Below are 24694 nucleotides of genomic sequence, written 5' to 3' on the forward strand. Positions count from 1 at the left end.
TGTGGTTTAAAAATAGCATGGCCAAAGTCACCTTTACTTGAGCAATTGAGCCTTACTTTTTTCAGCCCTTTTGATTCCTTTTTCTAAGAATGCTACGGCGTGACCACCGCGATGAGAACAACGTCAGCTACCTTTCCCTGTGGTACCCTTGAATATGGTCGTTTCTTGTATAAAAATGATTAATATTATTACTCCGTTGATTGACAACAGCGAGTGAGAAAAGAAAAAAAAGGAAATCAACAAGTCTATGACACCAATAACGCCTTGTCTGATTCCAACATCACCCCCTCACCAGTACATCCCAAAGTCCCCGGTTCTTTTTTTTTTTTTTTCAAAGAACGCATTTTTTTTGAAACACGGACTCCAATGACGAAACCATCGTGAACAAATTTTTGCGCTTGGACGGGCCATGTAGGGTGTGCTATGTGGTGTGGGGAGGTTTGCAGAAGGACAAAAAAAACCCCGTCGCCCAAAAATTCAAATCCCGTAGTATTGAAGAGAAAAAAAAACCATTCACCATGTCTTGGGGGGTTTTTTTAGGTTCGATTCCTCCCGTTTAGGCGAGGAAGAGGAGAGCACCGTAGGCGACGCTGCCCAGGCCAGTACCAAGCATGCCAAGCTGGGGAACAGAAACCTTGGCACCGGGGTTGGAGGGTGTGTAACCAGTCGCGCTGGGAGAGGCAGGAGTGTTGCCTGCCCCAGAGCCAGAGCCAGAGCCGCCAACGCCGCCGGCACCAGAGCCGCTGCCAGATCCAGAGCTGCCAGATCCGGAGCCCGAGCCCGAGCCAGAGGAAGAGCCTGATCCGGAGCCAGATCCAGAGCCACCAGATCCAGAGCCAGAGCCGCTTGAGCCGGAGCCAGAGCCGGAGCCGGAGCCACCAACACCGCCAACGCCAGAGCCGCTGCCAGAGCCGCTGCCAGAGCCAGAGCCTCCATTGCCGCCGGCAGTGCCGTTACCGCTGTTTCCACCGGGACCGGGGGCAGGGATGACAGTGCCGTTGCCGCTTCCACCGGGGCGAGGAGCAGGCACGACAGTACCGTTGCCATTACCACCAGGGCCGGGGGCGGGGACGACAGTGCCGTTATTGCCAGGAACGGGAGCAACGCCGCCAGTCGCGATAGGTTGGGCCCCGCCGGCTGGAGCAGTGCCTTGCAGAGCAACCGTCTTCATGTAGACTGGCGGTTCTTGTTGCTGGGCAGCCTGAACACCGGCAGCAACAGCCAGGAGAGCCAGAGCGGAGGTTGAGAAGTGCATTTTGATGATTTTGGAATTTCAAGGGCAGGAGGTGAAGCGATTGGCTCAGAAGAAAATTGATAAAGATGCCTCTTCTTTAACGAATGACGAAGCTGTGGAGCAATGTTAGAGACCGTATATACGAAAGACTTGACTGCTCGTGAGACAGCACATACCTGACGGCGGAAAAGAGTAGAAACTGAAGGAGCTTTGACAGGGTGAGAAGTAGATGAGATGGTCAGGTTGTCCATAGACCTGTTCTTATAGATCTGAGGGTGTCCGAATCCGGCGTCCCTAACGAGATGGGATAAATGAATGATGCCAATTCTTTTTTGGTCGCGGGCACGAACAAATCACGTCTGAACCAGGTTCTTTCACCACTGGCTTTGGTGCTTCTCGTGCTCGACAAAAAGTTTCCGCTACCACAGGGTCCCGAAGCGACTTCGTACTTCCGCATCCGGAGGTGGGTACGTGGATGTCACCTCTGGGTCCTAAGCCGCAAAAGGGCCCACCTCATCGCCCCGATACGATCGACTGTCGGGGCCGAGACCGTCATTTCGAGCATTGGCCGAATGGCGAAGTCTGATGAGGATGATTCCGCAAGAAACGGAGACTCTGGTGCTCATCGGCAATGAGTTTTGAGCTGGAAGGTCACGTGGGCTACCATTTCCCCCCAATAAGGCCATTGGCGCAGCATCATCGGATGCGGACAAGACTCCAGTCGATGTCCAGCCGAGGCAAGAGCACTGCTGAAAGGATCCCTCGAACAGAAGATATTGAGGCGGAATGATTGGGCCTGCGTTCAAAGTTGATTTCTCACTGTCTGTGGGAGCCTTCTACTGTTGCTTGTCCTGAGATCGGCAAGTGGCCTGCTCCCGGCTGTACATGCTCAGGCAGTACCACTGGAGATTCCAGCCTTGGCATGAATCAAAACGCATGAAATGTCCTGTGAGTCTGAAAGGCCGCTTCTGTAAGGGGAGTTTTCCACGATTAGACATTACTATCTGGCGGATCTCATGTCGATGTCGTTGCGACAGGGTGACTGGCATACTATCGTGGACTCGAGAAGCCAAATTTCACCCAGCCCATGCATGCTCAGTGTCATGCTGCAGCGATTCGCATACTTCCAGACCTATGAGATCCAAGTCGAACGGATATGTGGTCAATCAGTGCAGTCATGCACATTCTGACTCTCAGACGCGCATCAAGTCGTTGTAGTCTCCGTGCCACCCAGAGTAGAATCGCGAGCTGTACGTCTCGGACGCAAGCGTGTGTTAAGCACAACCCGCACGATGAGGAACATGTCGAGAGGTCTCAACTACGAAGCATAGCCAAAGCTGAACCGATCATGGCCTCAGAGGCTAGAAACCGCAAGAGAGCGACACTGCTTGTCGTGCAGACGACGCTTGAGGATGTCCATTCATTGAGCTCTCCACATTCTCGACGGTTGCGGCTCTTCACGATCGGCACCCCAACATTCGGACTTGTTTCTCACAGTCAGTCGAGGCTGAGGACGGAGCACCAAGAGAGTCATTATTTTCAGATCACTGCAACCACAGCTTCTTAACTATGTCGCTTGCTTTCCCTGTGGACACAGGCCGTGGCTAACAAGAGGTTTCCCCTGTGAAATCGAGATGGACGTGAGACTGAAGATGCCTGAATGTCGTGGCGGCCGGGGGGCCCGACCCGCCGCAGATCTCCGTTTGTTTGTTGGCTCAGCACCGCAAGCTCCTTTGCTACGACCGAACTGCCACGACCAGCCTTTCTACGCTTTCTACGCTTCAATGTCTTGACGCTGCGGCTGACGCGCTTGCCCAGCCATGCCGATACCCCGCCGTCCCTCTCTCCTGTCTCCGGCTCACTATGACAATGACGCATCTTCCCTCCGATCGCCCTCTGAGCAGGACTCCGATTCTGACGATGACGAACTCCTTCGCCAACCGCGCAGTACCTTGGAGTTGTCCAAGCATGATCGGAGCGTTCTCGAGGCAGAGGATGAACTGGAGAAGCTCCTGACCAGGAGCGGGCCTGCTCATGGGCTACGTCGGATCTTCAGTCCCAGTGGGACCAGCGTGCGCATCGGCAAAAAGGAGCGGCGACGAGCACGTCGGGAAGCCCGCCTGTCACGTCGAGAACGGGTCAGCGAGGAAGGTGAGCTCATGTATGAGATGGAAGAGGGGCTCGGAGACGATGACACGTCCTCCCTCATGAGCGGTTCTTCGGTAGACGACGATGATGAGAAAGAAGGCTTTCTCTACGAGCCGGTAAGTTCTTGGGTCCATCTCGCAAACAATCTCATGTAGTCTGGGACTGACTGTTCTCTTACCCTTTTTTCTGCTATAATTTCAGCCTTCCAAACCTTCTTGGCAAAGATTCGTGCTGGTTGCTGCCTTCATTGCCGTTTTGTTCCTCATTCTGTTCCTTGGTGCATATAAAGCTTCCACGCCTTTCCGAGCTATACATCCCCATGCACAGCGTCTTTTGTCCAACGGAACATCACTGTTTGCGCCGACAACGATCCTGATCTCACTCGATGGGTTTCGAGCCGATTTCCTCGACCGTAATCTGACGCCGGCGCTGAGTTCGCTCGTCGCCAGTGGCGTCTCTCCGCAGTATATGAATCCAAGCTTCCCCAGCGTCACGTTCCCCAATCATTTCACCCTCGTGACCGGACTGTATCCGGAGAGTCACGGGATCGTCGGCAACACGTTCTGGGATCCAGAGCTTGGCGAGGAATTCTTCTACACCCATCCTGCCGTTAGCATGCAGCCCAAGTGGTGGAACGCGGAGCCCCTGTGGGAGACGGCAGAAAAACAGGGAATCAAGACCGGCATCCACATGTGGCCCGGCTCGGAGGCTCACATTGGTGATGTTGAACCGTCGTATGTGGACAAGTACAATGGTTCCGAGGCCTTGCCGCGCAAGGTGAACCGCATCCTCGAAATGCTCGACCTCCCTGGCCCAGGGGACGAATCGGACCTGACGCCGAAGCGTCCGCAATTCATCGCCGCATACGTACCTGATGTCGACAAGGACGGCCACAACTACGGACCGAATAGCACCGAGATACGAGAGACAATCTCCCGCGCTGATGATCTCGTCGCTGGGGTGATTGCGGGGCTGGAAAGCCGCAATCTGACGAACCTGGTGAACATCGTCGTGGTGTCCGATCACGGCATGGCAAGTACCTCTACCAAGCGTCTCATTCAGCTGGATGATGAGATAGACCTCCGGCTCGTGGAGCGCATTGATGGATGGCCATCACGGGGTCTGCGTCCCAAACAACCGGAGAATTTCGAGCTTCTACAGAAGCAGCTAGAGAAGCTGGGTCAAAAATACGCCGATGCTGTTGAGGTGTACACTCGTGAGACTATGCCTGAGCGATATCACTTCTCCAACAATGAGCGCATCGCACCTCTGTGGGTGATTCCCCGTGCAGGCTGGGCCATTGTGGAACGACCCGAATTCGACGCGAAGAAAGCCCTTGAAACGGGTGAGGTCTATCATCCAAAGGGGATTCATGGGTATGATCATGAGCATCCACTTATGCGAGCCATTTTTATTGCTCGAGGGCCTGCTTTCCCGCATCAACCTAATAGCCGCCTCGAGGCTTTCCGTAAGTGTGATTTTCTCTTTTCGTTTTAATCATCCGATTGCCGTCCGAGCTTGCTACTGACTATTTCATTCAGAAAACATCGAAGTATATAACATCCTCTGTGATTCCCTTGGGGTGAATCCGTTGCCGAATAATGGGACTTTGCGTCTGCCTCTGAAACCAGTGGGCCTGCATTCTGACCCGCCGATGCCGTCGCAAGTGCAGTCATCCGATCCTCCGGCTTCGACAGAGCCAGCTCCTGCGCAGAAGGCTACAACCACTGCCCCAGAACCCACTCCGGCTGCTACCGATGCGCCGGCCGCACCAGATCCCGTCGGTGACGAAGATAAAGACAAAGATGAAGACGAGGACGGAGATGAAGATGAGGACGAAGACGAGGATGAAGATGAAGACGAAGATGAAGACAAACAGAGAAGTTCGTCCTGGTGGCACAAGGTCACAGAAAAGCTTGATGATCTGAAAGAATGGGCGGAGGAGCTGTTTGATGCCGAAATGGACAATCATCCGCAACAAGGATAATCTCTCGGCTGAAGACCGCCGTGATGGTCACAATTTTCTCTTTCTTGACCCCCCCCTCTCCTCTTTTTTAATCAGGTTGACTTTGTGGGCACCTCGAGAGATACCCCTTTTTTTTAAATGCATATCAAGTCATCAACACTCACTTGTTCCAAGCTTTAAGTTGCGTAAATTCATCTCTGCGTCGAGTGGAGGTCCTGGGTTCTCGGTCTCGCCTGATGATCCCCTAACTTGGACAGCCTTGAGTGATCCTTGCTTGCTAGGACAGTCTGGGTTCTTGCCAATTGATATGGTAGTGTCTTTCTGCGGATCGGCTTTGGCGTTGCCGGATTGTGTCATTTGGAGCCTCGGGGATGTTTGACCTGAGCTCACAAGGATTTTTTTTTCTTTTTCCACTAACTGGCATCATCGACCATGTCGTCGGTGACATCAGGTCCTTTTTAGTCGCCAGTAGGTAGGAGGTACAAGGTTGCTTCTTCATGAGAAATCTCCAGCAACAGTCAACCGCACCAGGCTGAGCTTGGCGGACTCACGAGTCATTCCGTCCGAGTCACCGCCCTTTGATTCAAGCCAAGAAGCTGAAACTCCAGAGGTCGGAATATTCATTTCTGCTCAATCGAGTCCTCGAATGGACCTCTTTTTTCTTCCCCCTCCCCATATGCTTCATGCCATGCTCTCTGCTGTTTATAGTATCATGACATGCGACGATGACGCTCCCGCTCGATCATTGCCGAGATTCCTACCTCGTCCTGTCACGGTGGATCTATGCATCGACACAATATGCGGGGGGAGTGTTGGCAGATTGTCTGCAATAAAAACGGTTCAATGACTCGATTTTACGGGTCTGATGCAGCACATGATTGAATTTGCACGGTGAGCTAAGCTTAGACTGCGCCTCGTAGCCGAGCGGCGCGTAGAGAAGCTAATCAGAATTCCAATGCATCTGCGTCTGGGAGAAAGAGCCACATCAACGAGTGAAGCTTCCCGTTGGTTGCACCGACCCGTCGCCTCTTGGAGTCATTGCATCCATTCAACGAGTCCGCCACGTCGAGCTCATGCACGTACCTGACTTGTACCGGGTAGAATGACAATGCCGGGTCCATTCACTGAAGCGCTTCATGACTCAGACGATCAGGCAGCAGTGCGCGGCGTTTGCGCTGGCCCGCTGCGGGCACCCAACATGGTGAGTTGGGAGAAGGAGAAGAGAGTGAGTGTATGCGGGGTCCTAAATGAGGCAGGATGCGGCTGAAAAGACTCATGAAGTCTCTGATATTTAAGTAGGGGCGGGATTCAAAGGGTTCGTCCGGTGGGGGAAAAAAACGAAAAAAAGAAACCGAAAAGGCAAAGAACAGAGAGAGAGAGAGCGCGCGCGAGACACAGATCTAAAGAGTCTTTGTCATGAAATTCGCCTCGCTGAAATCACTCACCAACATGGCCTTCAATCAATCCGATTCCTCGTCCACGAAAAGTGCGCTGTCCACCCCCGAAGCGGCGATCTTGGAAGCTCTCATACCAGGGTACACGTTCATCTCTGGCATTCTTCTATCCTACCTGCACATTGATCTGGCAGCATACCTCCAATATATCATTTTGCTGGCCTTGGTGGTGGTGGCCAGCCAGTATCTGTGGCGCTATCTGTCCTTCTGGTTCGAAAAATATCTGGTGTCAACGGCCGAAGTGCGCCTTGATGATGAAGTCTTCAATTATCTCATGTACTGGTGGTCCCGTCGACCTCAAATCAAGCGGTCGAGCCGCTTTCTAGCTGGAGTCCGGTTCAACAGCTACTGGAGTATCCATGACGATTCGGACTGCGAGGATTCCGACTACGAAGAGGAGGACTCGGCGAGTGACGAGCAGGCCTCGTCATCCCCCGTGTCCTTTGATGAATACTGGACTCGGGTCATCAACCGGGACAAGTATAAACGCATGCGCTTCACGCCTTCCCAGGGTCGGCACTACTTCTGGTACCAGGGTCGTCTGCTGATTCTGGACCGGCGCTACGAGCAGTCTCACTCACGATGGTCATTAAACAACGAGAAGCTCTACCTGTCCTGTTTGGGCCGGGACCCCTCGGTCTTGCATAAGCTTCTGGCCGACGCGCAACGAAAGTTCGTCGAGCGAGATGGAAGTCGCACCATCATTTATCGCGGTCAACGGAGCTCTTCCGCAAGCTCGCTCGAGTGGAATCGATGCATGTCCCGGCAGCCACGCCCGCTGGACACGGTCATTCTGGACGACACGCAAAAGCGGGTCTTCTTGACCGACATTGAAGAGTATCTCCGCAAAGGTACAGCCGCATGGTACGCCGAACACGGCATTCCCTATCGTCGTGGATATCTCCTCTCCGGACCTCCAGGCACCGGCAAGTCCAGCCTCTGCTTCGCCGTCGCAGGACGACTCGGACTCAAAATCTACCTGCTCAGCCTGAGTTCGCGCAATTTAGACGAGGACAATCTATACGCATTGTTCTCCGAACTTCCCCGTCGATGCATCCTGCTCGTCGAAGATGTAGACGCCTCCGAGATCACCCATAGTCGTGGACGACCCAGCCGGTCCGCCCTCGAACCGAACGACAGTGAAACCGAACGTCTGCCCGCACAACTTTCCCAAACAGCCCCCTCGGATCTGAATGGCGCCGAAGTATCGGGGGACAAGATGGCACGCGAGGGCATCACCCTGTCCAGTCTATTAAACGTCCTCGACGGCGTAGCAGCAAGTGAAGGCCGAATCCTCGTGATGACCACCAATCATCCTGAAAAACTAGACGAGGCTCTTCTTCGCGCAGGCCGGATCGACATGCACATCGAGTTCAGACTGGCCATCACCGAGGACATCGAGAAACTGTACAAGTCAATCTATTCCATTTCCAAGAGTGACCGACTCCACCGGACGTCTCGAAAACAGAATCCGTCTAGGGGTTGTGCACAGAACGGCTCGCGCTCGAGCTCGAGCTCGGCCGGTCTTGCGAACGATGCAATCCCGGCTGGTCCGGAATCAGACCCTCGATGCGCGCAGGGGTGTATCAAACACGACTGCGAAAAACGCATCCATAAGCTGGAATCTCGGATTGCGTCCCTAGCGCAAGAGTTTGCGTCGCGCGTCCCCGGTGGGGTATTCTCGCCGGCTGAAATCCAGGGATATTTATTGAAGCACAAAGATCGTCCAGAGAGGGCACTCGAGGAAATCAAAGAGTGGGTGGAAGAAGAGACGAAGAAGAAGAATGCCAAGATGGCGGCGAAACTCAAAGCTGAGGAATCACTCCGTGTGAAGGGGAAGGTTTAAAGCGAAGCACCGGCATCCCCATTGACGACGAATTGGGACACGGTTGCGATGCTTGTGCTTGCTTTTGATTTGATGACTCTGTACATAACTATTGCATACAATGGTTCATGGATTGAGAATGTTAAAATGATTCAGGACCGTCTTAGACGAATTATTAGTATGAGAAGAAAAAAGCCATTTGTAAAATTTTGAGCAACATAACGGGTAAAATCAAAACGCCCGTGACAGCTGTTGCTCCAGCTGCTGGATGCCTCTGCCGCTGCAAAAGGTCACGTTTGAAGTAAGACACAAGATTGCAACAAGAAAGAAAAAAAAGAGGCGAAGCGCCAGAGGCCGTCTGATATATTGGAAAGGGGGTATCTCAATAGCAGATCATAAAAAAGAAAATGAAATGGCTAGTGTGGGTCGGTCAAGGAAAACGCGCAATTGTTCCAAAAGAAAAAATCAAGAGAGAAGATCAAAAGGCACAAACGACAAGCAAGATCCACGAAACTCGACGCTATTATCTGCTCAGCTTAGAAGCCATAAACTCCCGTTACGAGAAAGCAATGAAAATAAATACCCAGATCATCGTTCATCTCCGCTGGCTGCTGCGCTGCCGGCATTGCTGCTAAAGTAGCTTTCGTCAATCTTCAGAATCCACTCTACCTTTTGCGCCTCGGTACGAGTGGCAAATAGATATGTGTTCTGGGTACCGTAGACAGCAAATATATTGGGCCGGCCCTTGGCAGAAAGAGAACGGTCACTGCCAAGACCGGATCTGTCCAGGAGCCGAGCAAAGTCGGGGTTGTGATCAACCCGGGAGTTGCGCAAGTTGATGGCGTTAATTTCGTCCCCATCGGCGGAGTAGATGTGAAGATACGGCCGGCGCAGCTCCACAAATCGCCGAACCCACACGCTGTTGGTGTCATCCGGGGTGAGTACGTAGCCTGACTTGAGGGCTGACGGATTCTTCGGCAGGGCTTGGATGGTGGCCACAAACCGCGGCTTGAGCGATGAGTTGTCGGCAGTACTGGCACCCTTTGTTTTGCGTTGAGCTGCAATCGCAGCACCGTCGGTGGGGGGCTCGGTATTGCTCCGAACGAGAATGGTCTCGGTGGGATCTCGCTTGGTCGACCAGAGCTCGAGGTACTTGCGAAGCAGTCTCGTTTTGCGTTCATTTAAATCTTGGTTACGCAGCGGGGTCGATCGTCCACTTCGGGCCGGAGATGGCAGGATGCTTCGAGCAGGAGACGGCAGGAGGCTGCCAGCACTCAGCGCCCCTCGAGCAGCGTGCAACTCAGCCAATCTTTGTCGGCGTTTGCGAGCAGCCATATAGTCTCGAACCAACGACACCTTGCGAGGCGCCCAGGAGGTCAATAGCTCTTCGCCTTTGACGTAATCGTTCTGCGTGTTCATTCGCCAAAGATCAGCCGCGCGCTTGGCAGAGACGGGCCGAATCACTAATGAGTACATTTGCGTTGTGGAGTGCACCACCCGCGTCGAGCTCCACAGCTGCTTGAACATGGATTGCTGGCGAACATAAGTACGGCCGAGAATTTGCAAGGTCTGGTCAACCTCAAACACGACAGGCGTCTGGAGCCGGGACGAGACAAGATCCCAGCGGACAGTGACCTGAACACGGTACTTGTCCGCGGTCACACGATCGAGCAGAAGGGAGCCGTGCAAACTCGAGTCCCATTGCCCAACGATCGTGACATTGGATGTGCCGTCAGCGTTGTCCTTTACAATCGGTTCCTGGAGGAACTTGAGAGGAACATCAGGTGTCTGGAAATCCTGGTCCGGGATTTTCCCCCACGGGTCGAGGAGTCGAACAGAGCCGACGCGCGCGTTGTTGATGTCATCCCAGGGAAGGCTTTCGGTGGAACTGTATGTCATGTTGATCATGATACGACGCTGCAATCCTTGATGAAGTTGATATGTGCCCGCGTCGAGTGGATTATTCTGAACAACCTCAACCGGAAGATATTCTCCGGACTCTGCCATCTCGAGAACTTGGACACGGGCAAAGACATCGTGGCGTTCCTCGGAGTAGAACTCGGACTCTGCGATCCGAGGGGCGGTCCGCTTTTTGGGCGTAATCTCAGCAGAATCGCGCATGTCGTCCCAGCTGAGCAGTTTATCGAGGTGGACAGAAGTCACGCGAGCATACACGCACACCTTGAGCGTAGCTGATCGAGGGCTCGACAACGGTAAACTCATGCTATGCACGCTCTCAAAGCGAACAGGACTCTCCTCGAAACCACTGATCATCTGCGTGGTGGTCGCACCGCCTTCCTCGGAAATGCCGGGAACGAAGAGCTGCGCATGCACATCCGATCCCTCCCACTCGGCGAATCCAACCATATCTCGCATCACTACGTTGAACTTCAACGTTGAAGAGGGGGCTTGTGCAGACGATGGCTCCAGAGACAGTCGGATGATGCCGATCACACTTTGAGTGTATGGTGAGATGATTTCAATCGAGAAATCCTGCACGCGAGTCTCAAAGACAGCGGTCAAGGGAATATCAGCGTCCCCAATCAAAGAATACTGAGGCGAGCAGGATTCCGAAAAGGGATTGTCAAGTTTGAAATGCTGAATATAGTCCGGTCGGTCAATGTATTGATGCAGTTGACGCATGGACTGCAGCCGGCGCTGGAGTTTCTCAATCGACCACAGGTGGATCACGTTTTGCTTGTAATCAATGACTCGAACAGCCACGCAGGGCTTCTTTGTCTCTTCCAAGACAGTATCCTCATCACCTGAAATTCCATTCAGGACAAGGTCATACGAGGACGCCATACTATGGCCGTGATCCACAATGGCAAACTGGAACACCACATTTTTGTCCATGATTTGACTCATGACTTGGGCCTCTTTCAATAATGACGCATGTTGCAAAATCTTCTCCGCCATTCGAACAAAGTTTCGCTGCGACCAATGGCTAACGACGCTTCTTGCGATTTCAATTTCACGCTCGTCTAACTTTGCGAACCCATTTTCAAGGATCTGCGGAACCGGTTTCCCCATATCACGCATTTGTGACTCAAAATTCTCCTTTTGCACTCTGAGTTGTTCTTCAAACTCCTCCTTGGCCGACCGCAATGCGTTTTCGATGCGTTCCTTCTCTGTCTGGGTTTGAGGCTCGGCGGCGTCTTGAACAGGCAGAGTTTGATCTGACTTGGGCTTATCTTGGAGCTGCAATTCCTTCAGATCTTTCCGGAGAGAGGTGCCTGCGCTCTCGTCGTCGGCTTGACGCGGTGTCCCCGGCATAGTGATGGCCGTTTCAAGGGAGAAGTTGTCAATGGTTCCATTCGACAAATACTTCTCGCGCACTGGGAAAGATGTCGATGAATCAGAGTCTTCCTCGTTTTCAGGCATCCCACGACGTTCTGCTCGTGCTTTTTGTACATCCTCAAAGAGAGCGTCTAACTCATCGTCTGGCAGATGAGAGATCTGATCAGGGCCAACCATAGCGCTGACTGCTTCCCGACGAGCCAGAAACCAATCCGATTCTCGTCCTCGTGAAGGCATGGGTGAGTCGGCTCTGCTTGAATCACCATCAGCATCGGAGTCGACTTTGCTGGGCGTTCGGTCATGAGTCTTGTTTGGTGCAGGTGAGCCAAGCTGACTGGTTGTGACCGAGTGCCTGAGCAAACTCTGTTCAACTCGCTCCGCACGGGCTTCTTGTGGGTGATTGAACCGGAAGATGTGAAAGTCACCCAAGATTATTCGGAAACCGCTCTTGAGCCGAGTTGGCTTGTCGATGCGTAGACCGTTGACCATTACCGCAGCGCCCTCTGTTGGGACGATAGTCACAATGTTATCGACATTCTCGAAAGTACAATGCTTGGTGAGGATTTTGGATCCGTTGAGTCGGATTTCCACATTGTTGCCTTGGTCCAAGTGACCCACCGTCGTGGTTCCTGGTTTGATATTGTAGACCAAACACTCGGCCAGCAAAGGATCGTCGCTCAGATTCACCAAATGAGGCATCTTCTTAGGCGTACTTAATCCAATGAAGCCCTTCTCGATGTTGATACCCAACTCCTCCAGGGCCTGCTCGCGCTCTTTGTGAATCTCCTCGGTCTTTTGAAGCTTCTCTTCCCACGTCTGATTGAGATCCTTGTACAGCTTCTCACTCTGGTTGAGCTGCTCCACAATCTCCGCTTTGCTGACCTTGGTCACGGTGCCATCAGTCTGCCGGATAGAGACCATCTGCTTTTCCAACGGCGTATCGGGTGGATAGTATTCTTCTTGCGGAACTGATCCTGGGGCTCCAGCGACTCCTCCAGGTACCCCTGTTCCAAGTTTTGACCGCAACTGTGCCAGCTCTTCCTTCAACTCGCGAATCATACGAGCGTTCGGATCCTCGTTCACCACCGCGTGATTCTTAATGCGCTTCGCAGAGTCCGCATAACGAAGGGTACTTAGCGTTTCATCAAAGTTGATGTCTGCGGGTGAGATTGCCGCAATCATGGAAGTCATGGAATTACCGCCCAGTGAATCCTTCAGGAGCCACGTGAGAATTGAATCACGATACGGAACCATGGACGCCTTCTTGAGCTTGCCCGAAGACACATCTGCCAAAGCAGCGATAACACGGCCAAGCGTCGACAGGGATCTGTTGATCTCTGCACCTTCCTTCAAGCGTGCACCCGTCGCTCCCGTGGAGTTTGCTCTCTCGGAACCCGCCAAATCAACCAGACTAATCTTCGAGACTTTCTCCGTGTCCATGGACGTCTCCGCATCGTGCCGTTTTTGTGTAAGTGTCAAGGTGAATACTGCATGCGATCGACTGGAGGTTTCGTTCATGTTGGTCGCGGCGACCGTTCGAGCCTTGTTTCCCTCGTCCATCAAATGATCAATCTCGTCGAACGAGCGAACGACTAGTTTCGCAAGGTCTTCCACGTATGGACCAGTCGAGGGATGCTCTCGGACCTTGAGGTTTCCTTTATTGGAAGGATTGAGCAGATCTCGGACACGCTCGTTGTAGATTTCCAAGTACGACACTTCCACAGTCACGTTCAAGTGCTTGTCCCGCTGCATCTCGTTGATTCTCATGAACATGGACTGGCAAATGCGAGGAATCACACCATATTCTTGACCATAGCCCATCATCGAGTATGATTTCCCGGATCCAGTCTGGCCGTAGGCAAAAATACAGTTGTTATATCCGCTGAAGGCATTGTCGAGGAGCGGCGTTCCCAAATCGTCGAACAGGTTATCCTGGCCAGCGTAATTTGAATCGTTCTTGTCAAAGGACCAGTAGGACCGATCGAATGCGAACACTTTGGGCCCATCACCACCTCCCTTTCCTCCACCTTTTCGCGATCGGTCTTCCGCACCAGGCGGTGCCGTAAGCACCGTCTGGTTTCCTTTCATTTGCACGATACATTTTGCACCTCGATCGATTTCTGGTGAGAAAAAAAAGAATCGGGGACAAGCATCCGGTTAGCCGCGAATTCCAGTGTCGGTTGGTGAACGACAGTAGATTGTCCACTTGGCATCACCCTCCATGGGAGTTTCGTCAATCACTCACCTCTGCTATTGAAAGGCCTCACACGAACCACCACCTTGATGTTTCCTCCTCCGCCTGGAGCCATCTTGTCTTTTTAATCCATGCACTACCGCTCGTGCAACGATTTGCCGCTCCCTGGAAGCCGAATTGAGTGATCGACGGGATAGCTCACCGTCGGGGAACTGTCGAGCGCCGGCGCGCCACCTCCACGAGGAGTGTGACTCGAGGAGAGTACCGAGTGAGAGATTGCGAACGATGAATCTTCACTTTGTCGATGTGCGACTCGTCCCGATCGATATCCGGAGGAGGTTGAGGAGAGTCGCAACTTTATGTCAACAAACACGTCATGTACCCGTTCGTTATGCTAGTGGATGTCAGTCGTCTGTGGGGTGCGGCGAGCAGCGACTCTTGAAGCTGGTGGTCAACATCAACCAAGAGACTCGGGACGAGAACTAAAATTTGGGTGGATAGTTGTTCGAAAGAAAAGATTCAGCCTCTACTGCAAATGTCGAGTCGTCGGTACTCCTCTCATATGCGGTCAAGCCACTTGCCCCCCCAGAGGCCGTGCGGGACCCCTTGCTGAGTCAGTCGTTTTGTGGGTGGACGGCCGGGGGCGGACCTGGCTTTTGAAGATTAAGGCCCATGTATCTCATGGTACCTCGGCGCACTAGTGAGGACTGAGGACTGAAGACTACATGAGGAGCACGTCGCCTGGGCCACTACATCAGAATTTGGGGCTGTCGAGTTCTTTCATTGGTGCTAGATCTTTCTCCTTTTTAAAACTAATACCAGACTATGTGAAGAAGTATGTTCTTGGTAGCCTAAGCTCCATACTGAACAGACAGTTTCCATAGATTTGAGGCTGTTGTTTACATTTCTTGTGCTTGTGAACGACCAAGCAAAATCATTGCAAATATTTGAGTGGTTGCCATACCCAAAAGTGAGCGCTTATGAAGGCCAAAATCCTGGTATATCTTCAAGACAGGTATTTGGCATATCAAGATGGACAGTGTATCTCCACTCTGAGAACCCATCGAGCCTGACACCATTCCCTCAGCAGGCTCCAATCTAGACCAGAACTCTACAAATCTCCATTACTTCCAACCGGACGCAAATAAAATGGCGAGTGCCAGTATTTCGTTCTATTATCCACTCTCGGTATAAGAGAGCGGATTTGCCTTCCTCGACTGTGTCTCCAGCTGTCCAGGCGATGCGACCTACCGGGCACTTGGACGGTCGCACTAGGGACGCAAAGGTACTTACTGCCGATTTGTTGATGTTTTATAGTGGAAATAATAGCCGCGCTTGCAAGAAACACCGCCTGATCGAGGTGGTCACTCATGCCGAGGGCTCTCGTCCTTCCTTCATCCTTACAGTCCATCGGCGAGAGTCATCGGTAGGCACTTGTTTCACTTTTGAAGAATATTAACATGATCGAGCCGCCTTAGAAATTACTGAATTTGTCATGACAATAAGCATGATCTGTAGCCAGATCATGAAAGATTTCTGATTCCACTGTTTCATGCCCGATCATCAATGTAGTAGAGAAATCAGGCTTCACACCAGCATACTGCACGTAATTGACCATTCCGTGGTTCACCCCACCACATCACTACATTAGTAGAAGTCTTTGCAGCCCTGGGAATATGTAGAATATACTGTATTTGCCTTGAGTACCACAATTACCTTAAGTTCCTCTCATAACACCTTATGTTTTTCATTGCTGTGCTACTGTGTGAATGATACACCCATCTATATATTCTATGGTCAACCTTCAACCTGTGCCCGTGCCCGCGCTGTGATTGTCCAGGGCCGGCACACAGCGATCGTGCAATCGCAGACACTCACCTCCATCAATTTACCTCAAACATGGTAGTTTAACGATGCTACCCGTACAGTGCTCGTAGTGCATCTAATTGGGCATCAATGGTAAACGCTATAACCGTGAGCCTAATTAGATGTTTCACAGATGATTCAATATCAGGCCCGAATTTATACTAGAAGGATACACAACTTACATGTGCCTTGCGTATATGTAGGTAATGTTCAAGGTAAGCATATACCTATCTGGTAGGGTAGTGCCGGCGCATTGCTACGAGAACCAATGATGAATCTATAGAGAGCCTCGCTTCAGAGCAAGGTTGGTAACGTTCTGCCTTGCCTACGTTTAAGCATGAGCTCAATCCAGCTCCCTTGATCATTACCGGGTAGTACACTACACAGCAGCAGATATGGAAGCCTCGCTTTGTAGCTTGCGCCCGAATGAAGGAATCATTGGTCTTTCATTCTGTTTTGCCGCCGAAGAATCAAAGGTCTACCACACATGCAAAGAATAAATACAGCGTGTCTGTTTAGGGCATTTGAAATCACGCGCTGTGAGGGTACCGAGTTCTTCGTATAGGCAAAGGCGGTGGGCAAATGAAGGTGTTGGCGGTAGGCCAGATACCAGTCCCCATGCGATCACCACTTGAAGCCCTTGATTCCTCTAGCCTCTCTTGAGTCTGGACTGATAGGACCGTCTTCCGTGTCAAGGGAACAGGTGAACCAGGGCCGTTTTCTTCACCGCCGAGTTTTGACACAGGTAATTCCGGGAGAGCCGACTTCCGTGACCCATGATGCTCCCATGTCCAGAGTTCAAGAGGCTGACGCGTGTGCCACTGTAACGTGACTGTACGGTACTGTACAGCACCCTTGGTGAGCTTGGAGTGATACAGAAAGATTACCTGTACTCTACATTTCTGTGATGAATTCGACATCTAACATGCAACCAGTCAGGATTTGTGGAAGCGAGCGCTGGCCCCATTCCAGGCGCTCCGCGGAACCGAGGGTGGCCACTCACTGTGCGGGTTGGGCAGCGACGAGGCTCGTGTTGGTCAGCGAGATATGATGTAAACACGAGTCATCTTGATGTGGGGGGAGACCATGACCACCAATCATATCACAATGAGGCCCCCTCGCGTACAGCTCCCCTCGTTGTATTGTACAGAATTATCCTCGAGGTCGATTGCATGAACATGTTTGTATCTTTCAATACCGCTGAGCACAGACACGTTGGTGTATGAGTGTATGTATCGCTGACTGCCAACCAGACTCCGATCATGGCCATTGGTCGACCTGCTGGACCAAGTACCATGCGAAGCATCTGCAATTCTAGTACTGTACATCCAGCACAAGAATGATGGATTGTCATTGCAGTGATATCTTGATACTACCGCTGAGAGGGGCACTGATTACACCGAATCTGTCAGTCTCATCTCAGGGCAATGAAACAGTACATGACTTTCCGTTGTTCCTATCTCTGCACCAGCCTCCGAGGCAACCTTCATGATGGAGACTCGACCTGAATTCTCGTCCATACAGACGGTTCAAGTGTTCATAGCTTCATACACACGGTCTTCGTGTTGTACGTGGCCCCCACTCCGACCGTCTCAACGGTCCACAGGCTACGCCGATACGCTGCACTCCCGAGCAGCCGGACCAGCCAGCAGCTGTCCGCGACAGCAGCCTGTCCACTTGTCAGCCCGCCTCGCAGCTGGCCGTACAAAATACAAAATGCCCCGTTCCGCCCGCCCCCTTTTTCCCCCTTCTCCTCTGCCTCTTCTCGTTGGTTGCCGAGTCCTCGCCAGCCAAGTTGCCCTCCAACCATTGCGCAGCGCTGGCCACCCACGAGACCCGACTTTCCCACCGGTCGATTTAATCTGATTTTTCCTCCCGTGCGATTCGTCCACTGCGGCTACCTCGGACTGGTCTCTTGCATCCCACTTTCCACTCCCACGACGCATTGGTGGTATTGGTGGTTGTAAAAGCCCAATCAACCTATCGCCAATCTTGATCTGCCCCCCCCCCAGTGACTCGTCGCTGGACGCTGGTACGAGGTAAGTCTAAGAGGTTCTGGCAGTGTGGTACGCTTTCCCCACGGTTGCCGTTGTCGTCCACTGCCTGCATTGCATTGCTTTTTCGGGTACGCCAGTGGACATTCTTCTGGACTGTCCATTGGATCTGATTCCCATAGCTTCGAGCTCCAAGCTTCGAGCTTCGAGCTTCGAGCTGCTAGCTTAGCTACGGTCCAGCACCAGCAATTGCCCATTGCTAACTGCGGGACGGAGCCATTGCGCAGTGGAGTGCCCGAGAGTCTCTCAATATTCCCTCGATCTACGTCGGGATCTTTTCATCGGTAAGTCAACATCGTCCAGTCTCTGTTCCTCACCCTCTATCCACGCGATGTCTGTTTCCCGCTGCACGTCCCGACTCCCACGGTCTCGTGGCTCCCTTCTTTTTCTGCAAGTGCCTTTCAGGCCCAGCAGGTCTTTATTTTGATGTGTTGGTGGCGACGGAAAGCGGCGCTTCCCAGCTCCCATCCCAATGCATCTGGCGGCTCGAATCTCGAGTCTCGCGACCTGCCCCGTGACTATCCCGTGACTGTCTCTGTTTCCCCTCCACTTTGCGGCGACTGGTCTCGAGTCCTGCTACCCAAAATGGATCTCCCGCATTCTTGACCAGTCCACGTAAACAAGCACACGCACACCTCTTTGGCTTCCTCGTCCCCCAAGTGCATGCAAAGCTTTCATGGGCGTCCATTCGGGTCCCGTGGTCATTGCTCCCATCCTTATTTTGCCCGATCCATTGAGAGCACCGAGTGGATGTGCGGCGGTCCTGGCCCGAGCCTCGAGATCCGCGGCCCCAGTCGGGGCGCACTGAACTTGGGTGCAACACCGCCTTCTCGTTGGCACGTTTCTCTCCAGCTTCCCCCCCCCTCTTGTCCACATTTTCCACATCTCCCCCCAATCAATCTCCTACTTTCTTCCGTCTGGTCAAATCATCACTCGGCGCGCTGCTTTCCTTGATCGGAGAGCATCTCTGTGTCCCTCTGAAACGCGGAAACCACAGCGGAAGAACTGCCCACCCACGCCATCAGCGTGGCTTCTCGTTCCCCTTTCCCCCTACCTGGATCTAGTCATCCACATCCAATCCACCTCCCATTAAGGTAATGCTCTTCGGGCTTTACCCCCCGAGCCCCATCCATTCCACGTTGCGCGCGCGTCCTGTGAGTGGCCGAGTCGTCGCGAAACACAACACGCGCCGTCCAGTCATCCACTGCTCTTTCCCCCCCCCCCCAATACCCGTATCGCATTGAACATTCACACGCTTCTCCCTCTACGGTCGCATGCCCTCCAAAAAACGGGTGTGTTCCTGATTGGCGATTGGTAGCAGTCAAATTTCCCGGTCCGCGCTTCAATCATCGATGCGCTGCTGCTTTTGTGGAATTCTTATCTTGTCTGTTGTGTCTTTGGTTCTTGCCCAGCCTCTCGTCGCTCGCTGCACGCGTCGGTCCCTGACATCGTTGACATCATTTGTGTATGGCCTTCTTATTGAATGCGCGATCTAACGTTCCTCCCCCTGCTACAGTTGAAACATTCATTCGCCTTCCACGATCAGCCTTACCTGATCCTCTGTCTTGCTTCTGCAGAAGCCGATCGCTCAAGGTATGTCTGCGCCCTGCAGCTTTCTTAGAACCATGTCCCGTGCCAACGCATACGTTGCGACACTTTCCGCCCCTCGGTTGCGCCTCGCTGCCTGGATGTGACAGGCGGCCGATGCAACCCGTGGTCGCATCGTCGCCATCATTGTGATGATGATCAATATGTGTTCTTCCTGCCCCGCTCACTCAAGATGGCGGGACCGGCGCAACGAGTATATTGATATTGAGGACGTGCCATACTGATGTTCCTGTAGGTCTCTGATTGGCCGAGGTCTTGGACGGAACGCCGCAATCGAGCACATCAATCCTCCACGATCCCACTAGCCCCGGCCCACGTTCTGTCGCCGTCGCATCTTTGGATTGAGTCAGTGTAGCTCAGAAGTGACAAAGAACAACCAGGTAAGAAAAAGCCAAGATTTGATTCTTTCAGACTGTCCCTTCCACCAAATCGTATGCTGGTGATCCAGGTTACAAGGCGGCAGCCTGCTCTCTCCGTGCCTGACCCTGGTTTCCCCGACCTTGTCGGCGCCATGATCGCATGTGCCAATTGGCACTGACAGCGCATCAAGCATTTCAAGAGGAGTGGCCCAGCCTACTGCATCACAGCCCAACCGCGTTACACTTTCGTTACTGACCGTCTGCACAAAAGACACACCATCTCCATTACATACGCTCTCCGTGCTCTCAGCAGAAGCGAGAACAAATAACACTCGTCCCTTCTTGCATCCCAAGTGGTGATCTTTGGATAATCCATCCCGTTACTGCTCCACTTACAGTCTCTCAAGGTGAGTTCCACATCATGTCCTTTTCCATCCTATGAATACTCTACCACTCCTGCTCCTGCTTTCCCGCGCTCCGAGTCCAGTGACCGTCCCTCAATGCGCCTCCCGCTGACATGAGACAGCCAACCCTACCGTACAGGCTAGTGACCGTTTTCGGTCGAATCTTAGCCCAGTGGCACCTGGCCTTGTCAAAGCGACCACTCCGCACGGCCTCTGCGCCTTGAGTGATTCCAGCATATCACTTTCGATCGGACTTGACTTGGTGCTCTGTCTAGAAGCAACCCCAAGCGCCTTCCGGCATTCTTGAATTTGTCACAGAGATCCGAGACTTCAGTCAGATTAACCGATCATTTTCGGCTGATCGCTACTGTCTGAATTTCCGGGCTGCTGTACGCGAGTAGCTCGACGCACGCGCGTGCTTCTTGTGTGACCCTTCCGCCCTTGCTACTTCTCCTAGTGTCGCAGTGATCCAGTCACCATGGAGTACCCCCCTCAATATCAACAGCCTCATGGCCAACACCCCCATGCCCCCTCCCACATGCCCGGTCCCTATCAATCGGGGCCTCCGCAACCGGGTGCTTCCGTCGGATCCATGACTTCTTCCTCCAACGCGCAACCCCCCATGCAGCCCCAACATCCGTCGCACCAAACCTCCCCCATCGTCCCTACACAGCAGCACTATCAGCAAGCGCAAGGTGGACCGGGTGGTGTTCACCAGCAGATGGGCTTCCCCCAGGGTTATGGCGTCTCGGCGGCTATGGGCCAACCCTATGGGATCTCGCCCGGCCAGGCTGCCGCCATGGCTACCGCGGCCGCTTCCGGTCAGCTCTACCCTTTCCCGCAACACGACGGTATGGGTGGGCAGATGGCGCCAGGGACCCGAGGCTCTCCCCGCATGGCCGGCATGCCTATGAAGACTGAGCGTAATCCGCGATCACCCCCTCAGATGTCCGGCCCCATGCCCCCCATGGGCCCCCAGGTTTCGATGCAAGGTCAACAGATGCCGCCCGGTCGCCGCATGAGCCACATTGGAAGCCCCAATGTGCCGACCGCCCAGCCGGTGATGAATCACGTTGGCCGACCCTCAGTCGCACAGCCCATGCCCGGTGCTCCGCAGGCTTCCCTCCAGACCCAGCCGTCCCCTGAGATGGTCCCGAGTGGAAACCAGGAAGAATCGCCTCTCTATGTGAACGCCAAGCAATTCCACCGGATTCTCAAGCGCCGCGTTGCCCGCCAAAAGCTCGAAGAGCAGCTGCGATTGACATCCAAAGGGCGAAAGCCATATTTGCATGAGTCGCGCCATAATCACGCGATGCGCCGTCCACGTGGTCCTGGAGGGCGATTCCTGACCGCAGACGAAGTGGCAGCCATGGAGAAGAAGGCCGCCGAGGGTGACGGTGAGGCCGCGGCCGACCAGGGCAAGGAGAATGGGTCTGCGGGCCACAAGCGAAAGTCCAGTGACGTGAATGAGGACGGAGGCAGCGCGAAAAAGACCAAGACGAATCTGAGCGTCGAGGGAAGTGAACACGAGTCGGCCGATCCGTCAGATGAGGATGGTTGAACAGACAAAGCTACGGATGGCTCGTTGGCTCCGCCAGTGGGCCTTTGAACTGAGCCCTTGATGATGGACCCGGACCAGTTTGGGGACTATTGCTCAGTTTGTATTGCGTGATGTCAAGACCTTTTCCTTATGTGACCCTCTGATGTGATTATTGTGTTTGATTTCCTTTGTTGCGACTAACGGCTTATGGATGGATGCTCTGTTGATTCTGATTCTGGAAACTTTTATTTGTTTTGCCCCTCTCCTATCTCTCTCGTCATTCTGATAGCGATCAACGTGTATGGATGCCCTTATCTTTCTTTGCTTTTACCCTGTCACCCGTTCTATTCTATGCCCTTGACATTCCTCTTGTGAAATGTCAGTCCGTCCCGTTTTTGCTTGTGAGACTGGGACAGCTTTTGTTGTTGTTTCTGCGAGGACTCTGGATGCTGTGAGCATGAGAAAGGACGTTGACATTTCTGACGGTTTCTCCATATGCCGTGACAGATCTGCCCTTGTATCCGGCTCCCTCGTGGTCGAAGGATTTCTCTCATCCAAATCCTCTATTATGGGGGCCAGATACTACCGCAAAGCTGCCAGGTTCACATGCGTGCCGGCTCGGCCAGGGCTCATGATCTGTCATTCGCAATGGGCGCGCACCCCCTCTGTCGCTTTGCTTTATGTGACGATTCGTCTGTCCATACTGTTCAGGCATCTTCCCTCTCGTCTTTTTGTACATCGACCGACAGTGGTATGGAAGATTTTTGCCCTTTTCTGTTGCCACTTTTCTTCGTTTCTTCTTTTCTTCTACGATCTTTAGCCACTCAGGCATCGCGCCTGTTGCAAGTTGTTTCTCTGATTGCTCTCTACTCACTGGGGTCTTTGGGAGATTTTGAAATACGCATCGGGTTTTAGAGAGGTTCCCCCCTTCATTGGAAATAGGTCAGAGTGATTCCCGCTGTCATCTTTGGATTGTCAGGCAACCCTTGATTTTTTTTATTATTTGATTTGTGATTATCTGTAATTACACGGTTGTGCATGTTCCGCCGAGTCCAATCTCATATGGCCCCTAGGCTGGTGTTTGGGTTTTGACCTGAATTTCATGGTAGAGGGTCGCATCCTCCGTCACATGTAGACGGGAGGCATGAGATGGGTAGTGTGCCGTCATGATTTCATGTCCACGGAGTACGACGCAACGAGAGAACTTATCCATCGACAGACGGACGGTGCATGTGCTAAGCGGTGATCATTCTCTGCAGGGATGACTCCCCTGGGAAGCTGAAATTGGATCATATGACGCAGCGAATTGGTCTCATGCGGCTCATTTGGTAAGAAGTAGATGGCAGGGAGGCGCATGGAACTTTTGGACCAGCCAAGCAGAGCAGCACTTTATCTTGCGCCCCCGGGACCAAGAGACCAATCCACTGAAATACCTGAACTGAAATGGAAAGAAAAATGATAAGGAGCGGCAGATGTTGGCCAATGGCCATACCCGCCAGAGCAAGGGCCGGCCATCAAACAGCCTCCCAATCCATTGCATCCACCATAAAGTCCCACCCACCTTCCTTGACCTCCTCCACTTCCTTCTCCCCGGGTCGCTTGCACAGGGCAACATGCTCCCTCGCCCTCACAAAGCCTTCCTCCAATCCGGCAAAGATGGCGCCTAGAATCCCTTCCAAGTCATAGCTCTCCAACGGCCGCACCGAGTCCCGATCTCCGATCGGATCCCGCGCCAATTGGTCCGTCGTCATATCCGCCGTCTTCCACCGATTGCGCAACTCTTTTGCCTGGCGCAATTGCTCGAAGACATGGCCTGAGCCCAGCACCGGAGTAAGTGGACTTGTTTCGGATTCCAGTGCGGAAAGAACGTTGGCGTGGTATCGATGCATCGTGGACGAGCCATGCCTCCCACCGCCACCGCCGCCAGTCGTGGAATTATTGAAATCGTCATTGTTTGTGGAGGTGGTGGAATTGTAGACACGCCCGCGTGTCGCCGGACCGGCAGCCGACGAGGACACGGTAATATTGAAGACTGCGAGTAGATGGACGATGGCGCGCTCGAGAAGAGCATAGTATTCGAAAAAGTCGATTTTGAACATGATTTCCGCTTCGGAGGAGGGATTCTGCTCGGCCGTGGCAATGCGGTAGGCTTCTGCTAAGAAGGGAAGTTTCCAGCGTAATCGGGAGACGAGTTTCATGAACCGCGCGAGTTCTTCGGCGGGAGGGAGGAGGTGCTGCTGTTTTTGTTGTTGTCGTTGGTGATGTGATGGTGTTGACGGTGTGCTGTACGGGGGTGCGGGGGCACTATGAGTGCGTGGAGGAGGGGGTTTTGATCGCCATGGGGAAGAAGGCGAGTCTGATGGTGGTTGATAGGAAGTTGTGCTGTGCGAGGTGGAGGAGGAAGGAGGAGGAGGAGTTTCATATTGATATGGATCGTAGGAATCGCTGTTACCCGGGGCCCAGCGGGAATTGAATAGGGAGCCCTTCATGGGGAGAAGAGAGAGAAGAAAAAGACTTTGGGGTTGCTTGGTTTTGGTCAGAAAGGAATGCGGGTTCGTATGACGGCAGGTCCAAGTGGGCTGGTTGATTTGAACTTTGGGGCAGAGGAGCACGGGCCTCGATCGCGGAGAAAGAGAGAGCTGGACTCGGAGATAAGACTGGCGATGGGTGTGAAATCGGAGGATTCAAGCTAGGGTCAGTAGTTGTTGCGTTCATCCGGTCCAGGACCTGGGGCAACACCAG

At 53.0% G+C, this 24694-nt stretch overlaps 6 protein-coding genes across 6 annotated transcripts; 3 read left to right on the plus strand and 3 right to left on the minus strand.

Annotated features, from left to right (window-relative positions):
• Positions 1–556: 556 nt before the first annotated feature.
• Positions 557–1255, minus strand: POX_h09709 (Glycine-rich cell wall structural protein 1; the record flags this gene model as incomplete). The annotated part of the gene is made up of 1 exon (XM_050118457.1): positions 557–1255. One exon carries the CDS (start codon positions 1253–1255, stop codon positions 557–559), a length of 699 nt encoding a protein of 232 aa, XP_049965244.1.
• A 1799-nt stretch (positions 1256–3054) lies between these two features.
• Positions 3055–5369, plus strand: POX_h09710 (putative pyrophosphatase/phosphodiesterase; the record flags this gene model as incomplete). The annotated part of the gene is made up of 3 exons (XM_050118458.1): positions 3055–3498; positions 3584–4850; positions 4924–5369. The coding sequence occupies 3 exons, from the start codon at positions 3055–3057 to the stop codon at positions 5367–5369; spliced, it is 2157 nt and encodes a 718-aa protein (XP_049965245.1).
• A 1395-nt stretch (positions 5370–6764) lies between these two features.
• POX_h09711 (uncharacterized protein) lies at positions 6765–8648 on the plus strand (the record flags this gene model as incomplete). The annotated part of the gene is made up of 1 exon (XM_050118459.1): positions 6765–8648. One exon carries the CDS (start codon positions 6765–6767, stop codon positions 8646–8648), a length of 1884 nt encoding a protein of 627 aa, XP_049965246.1.
• A 567-nt stretch (positions 8649–9215) lies between these two features.
• On the minus strand, positions 9216–14236 carry POX_h09712 (uncharacterized protein; the record flags this gene model as incomplete). Its single annotated transcript, XM_050118460.1, has 2 exons — positions 9216–14047; positions 14173–14236. 2 exons carry the CDS (start codon positions 14234–14236, stop codon positions 9216–9218), a joined length of 4896 nt encoding a protein of 1631 aa, XP_049965247.1.
• Positions 14237–20890: 6654 nt separating this feature from the next.
• POX_h09713 (uncharacterized protein) lies at positions 20891–21973 on the plus strand (the record flags this gene model as incomplete). The annotated part of the gene is made up of 1 exon (XM_050118461.1): positions 20891–21973. The coding sequence occupies one exon, from the start codon at positions 20891–20893 to the stop codon at positions 21971–21973; it is 1083 nt and encodes a 360-aa protein (XP_049965248.1).
• Positions 21974–23466: 1493 nt separating this feature from the next.
• POX_h09714 (uncharacterized protein) lies at positions 23467–24441 on the minus strand (the record flags this gene model as incomplete). The annotated part of the gene is made up of 1 exon (XM_050118462.1): positions 23467–24441. The coding sequence occupies one exon, from the start codon at positions 24439–24441 to the stop codon at positions 23467–23469; it is 975 nt and encodes a 324-aa protein (XP_049965249.1).
• Positions 24442–24694: the final 253 nt, after the last annotated feature.

This window comes from Penicillium oxalicum, chromosome VIII (genome assembly GCF_001723175.1).
Source record: "Penicillium oxalicum strain HP7-1 chromosome VIII, whole genome shotgun sequence".
Taxonomy (NCBI): domain Eukaryota; kingdom Fungi; phylum Ascomycota; class Eurotiomycetes; order Eurotiales; family Aspergillaceae; genus Penicillium; species Penicillium oxalicum.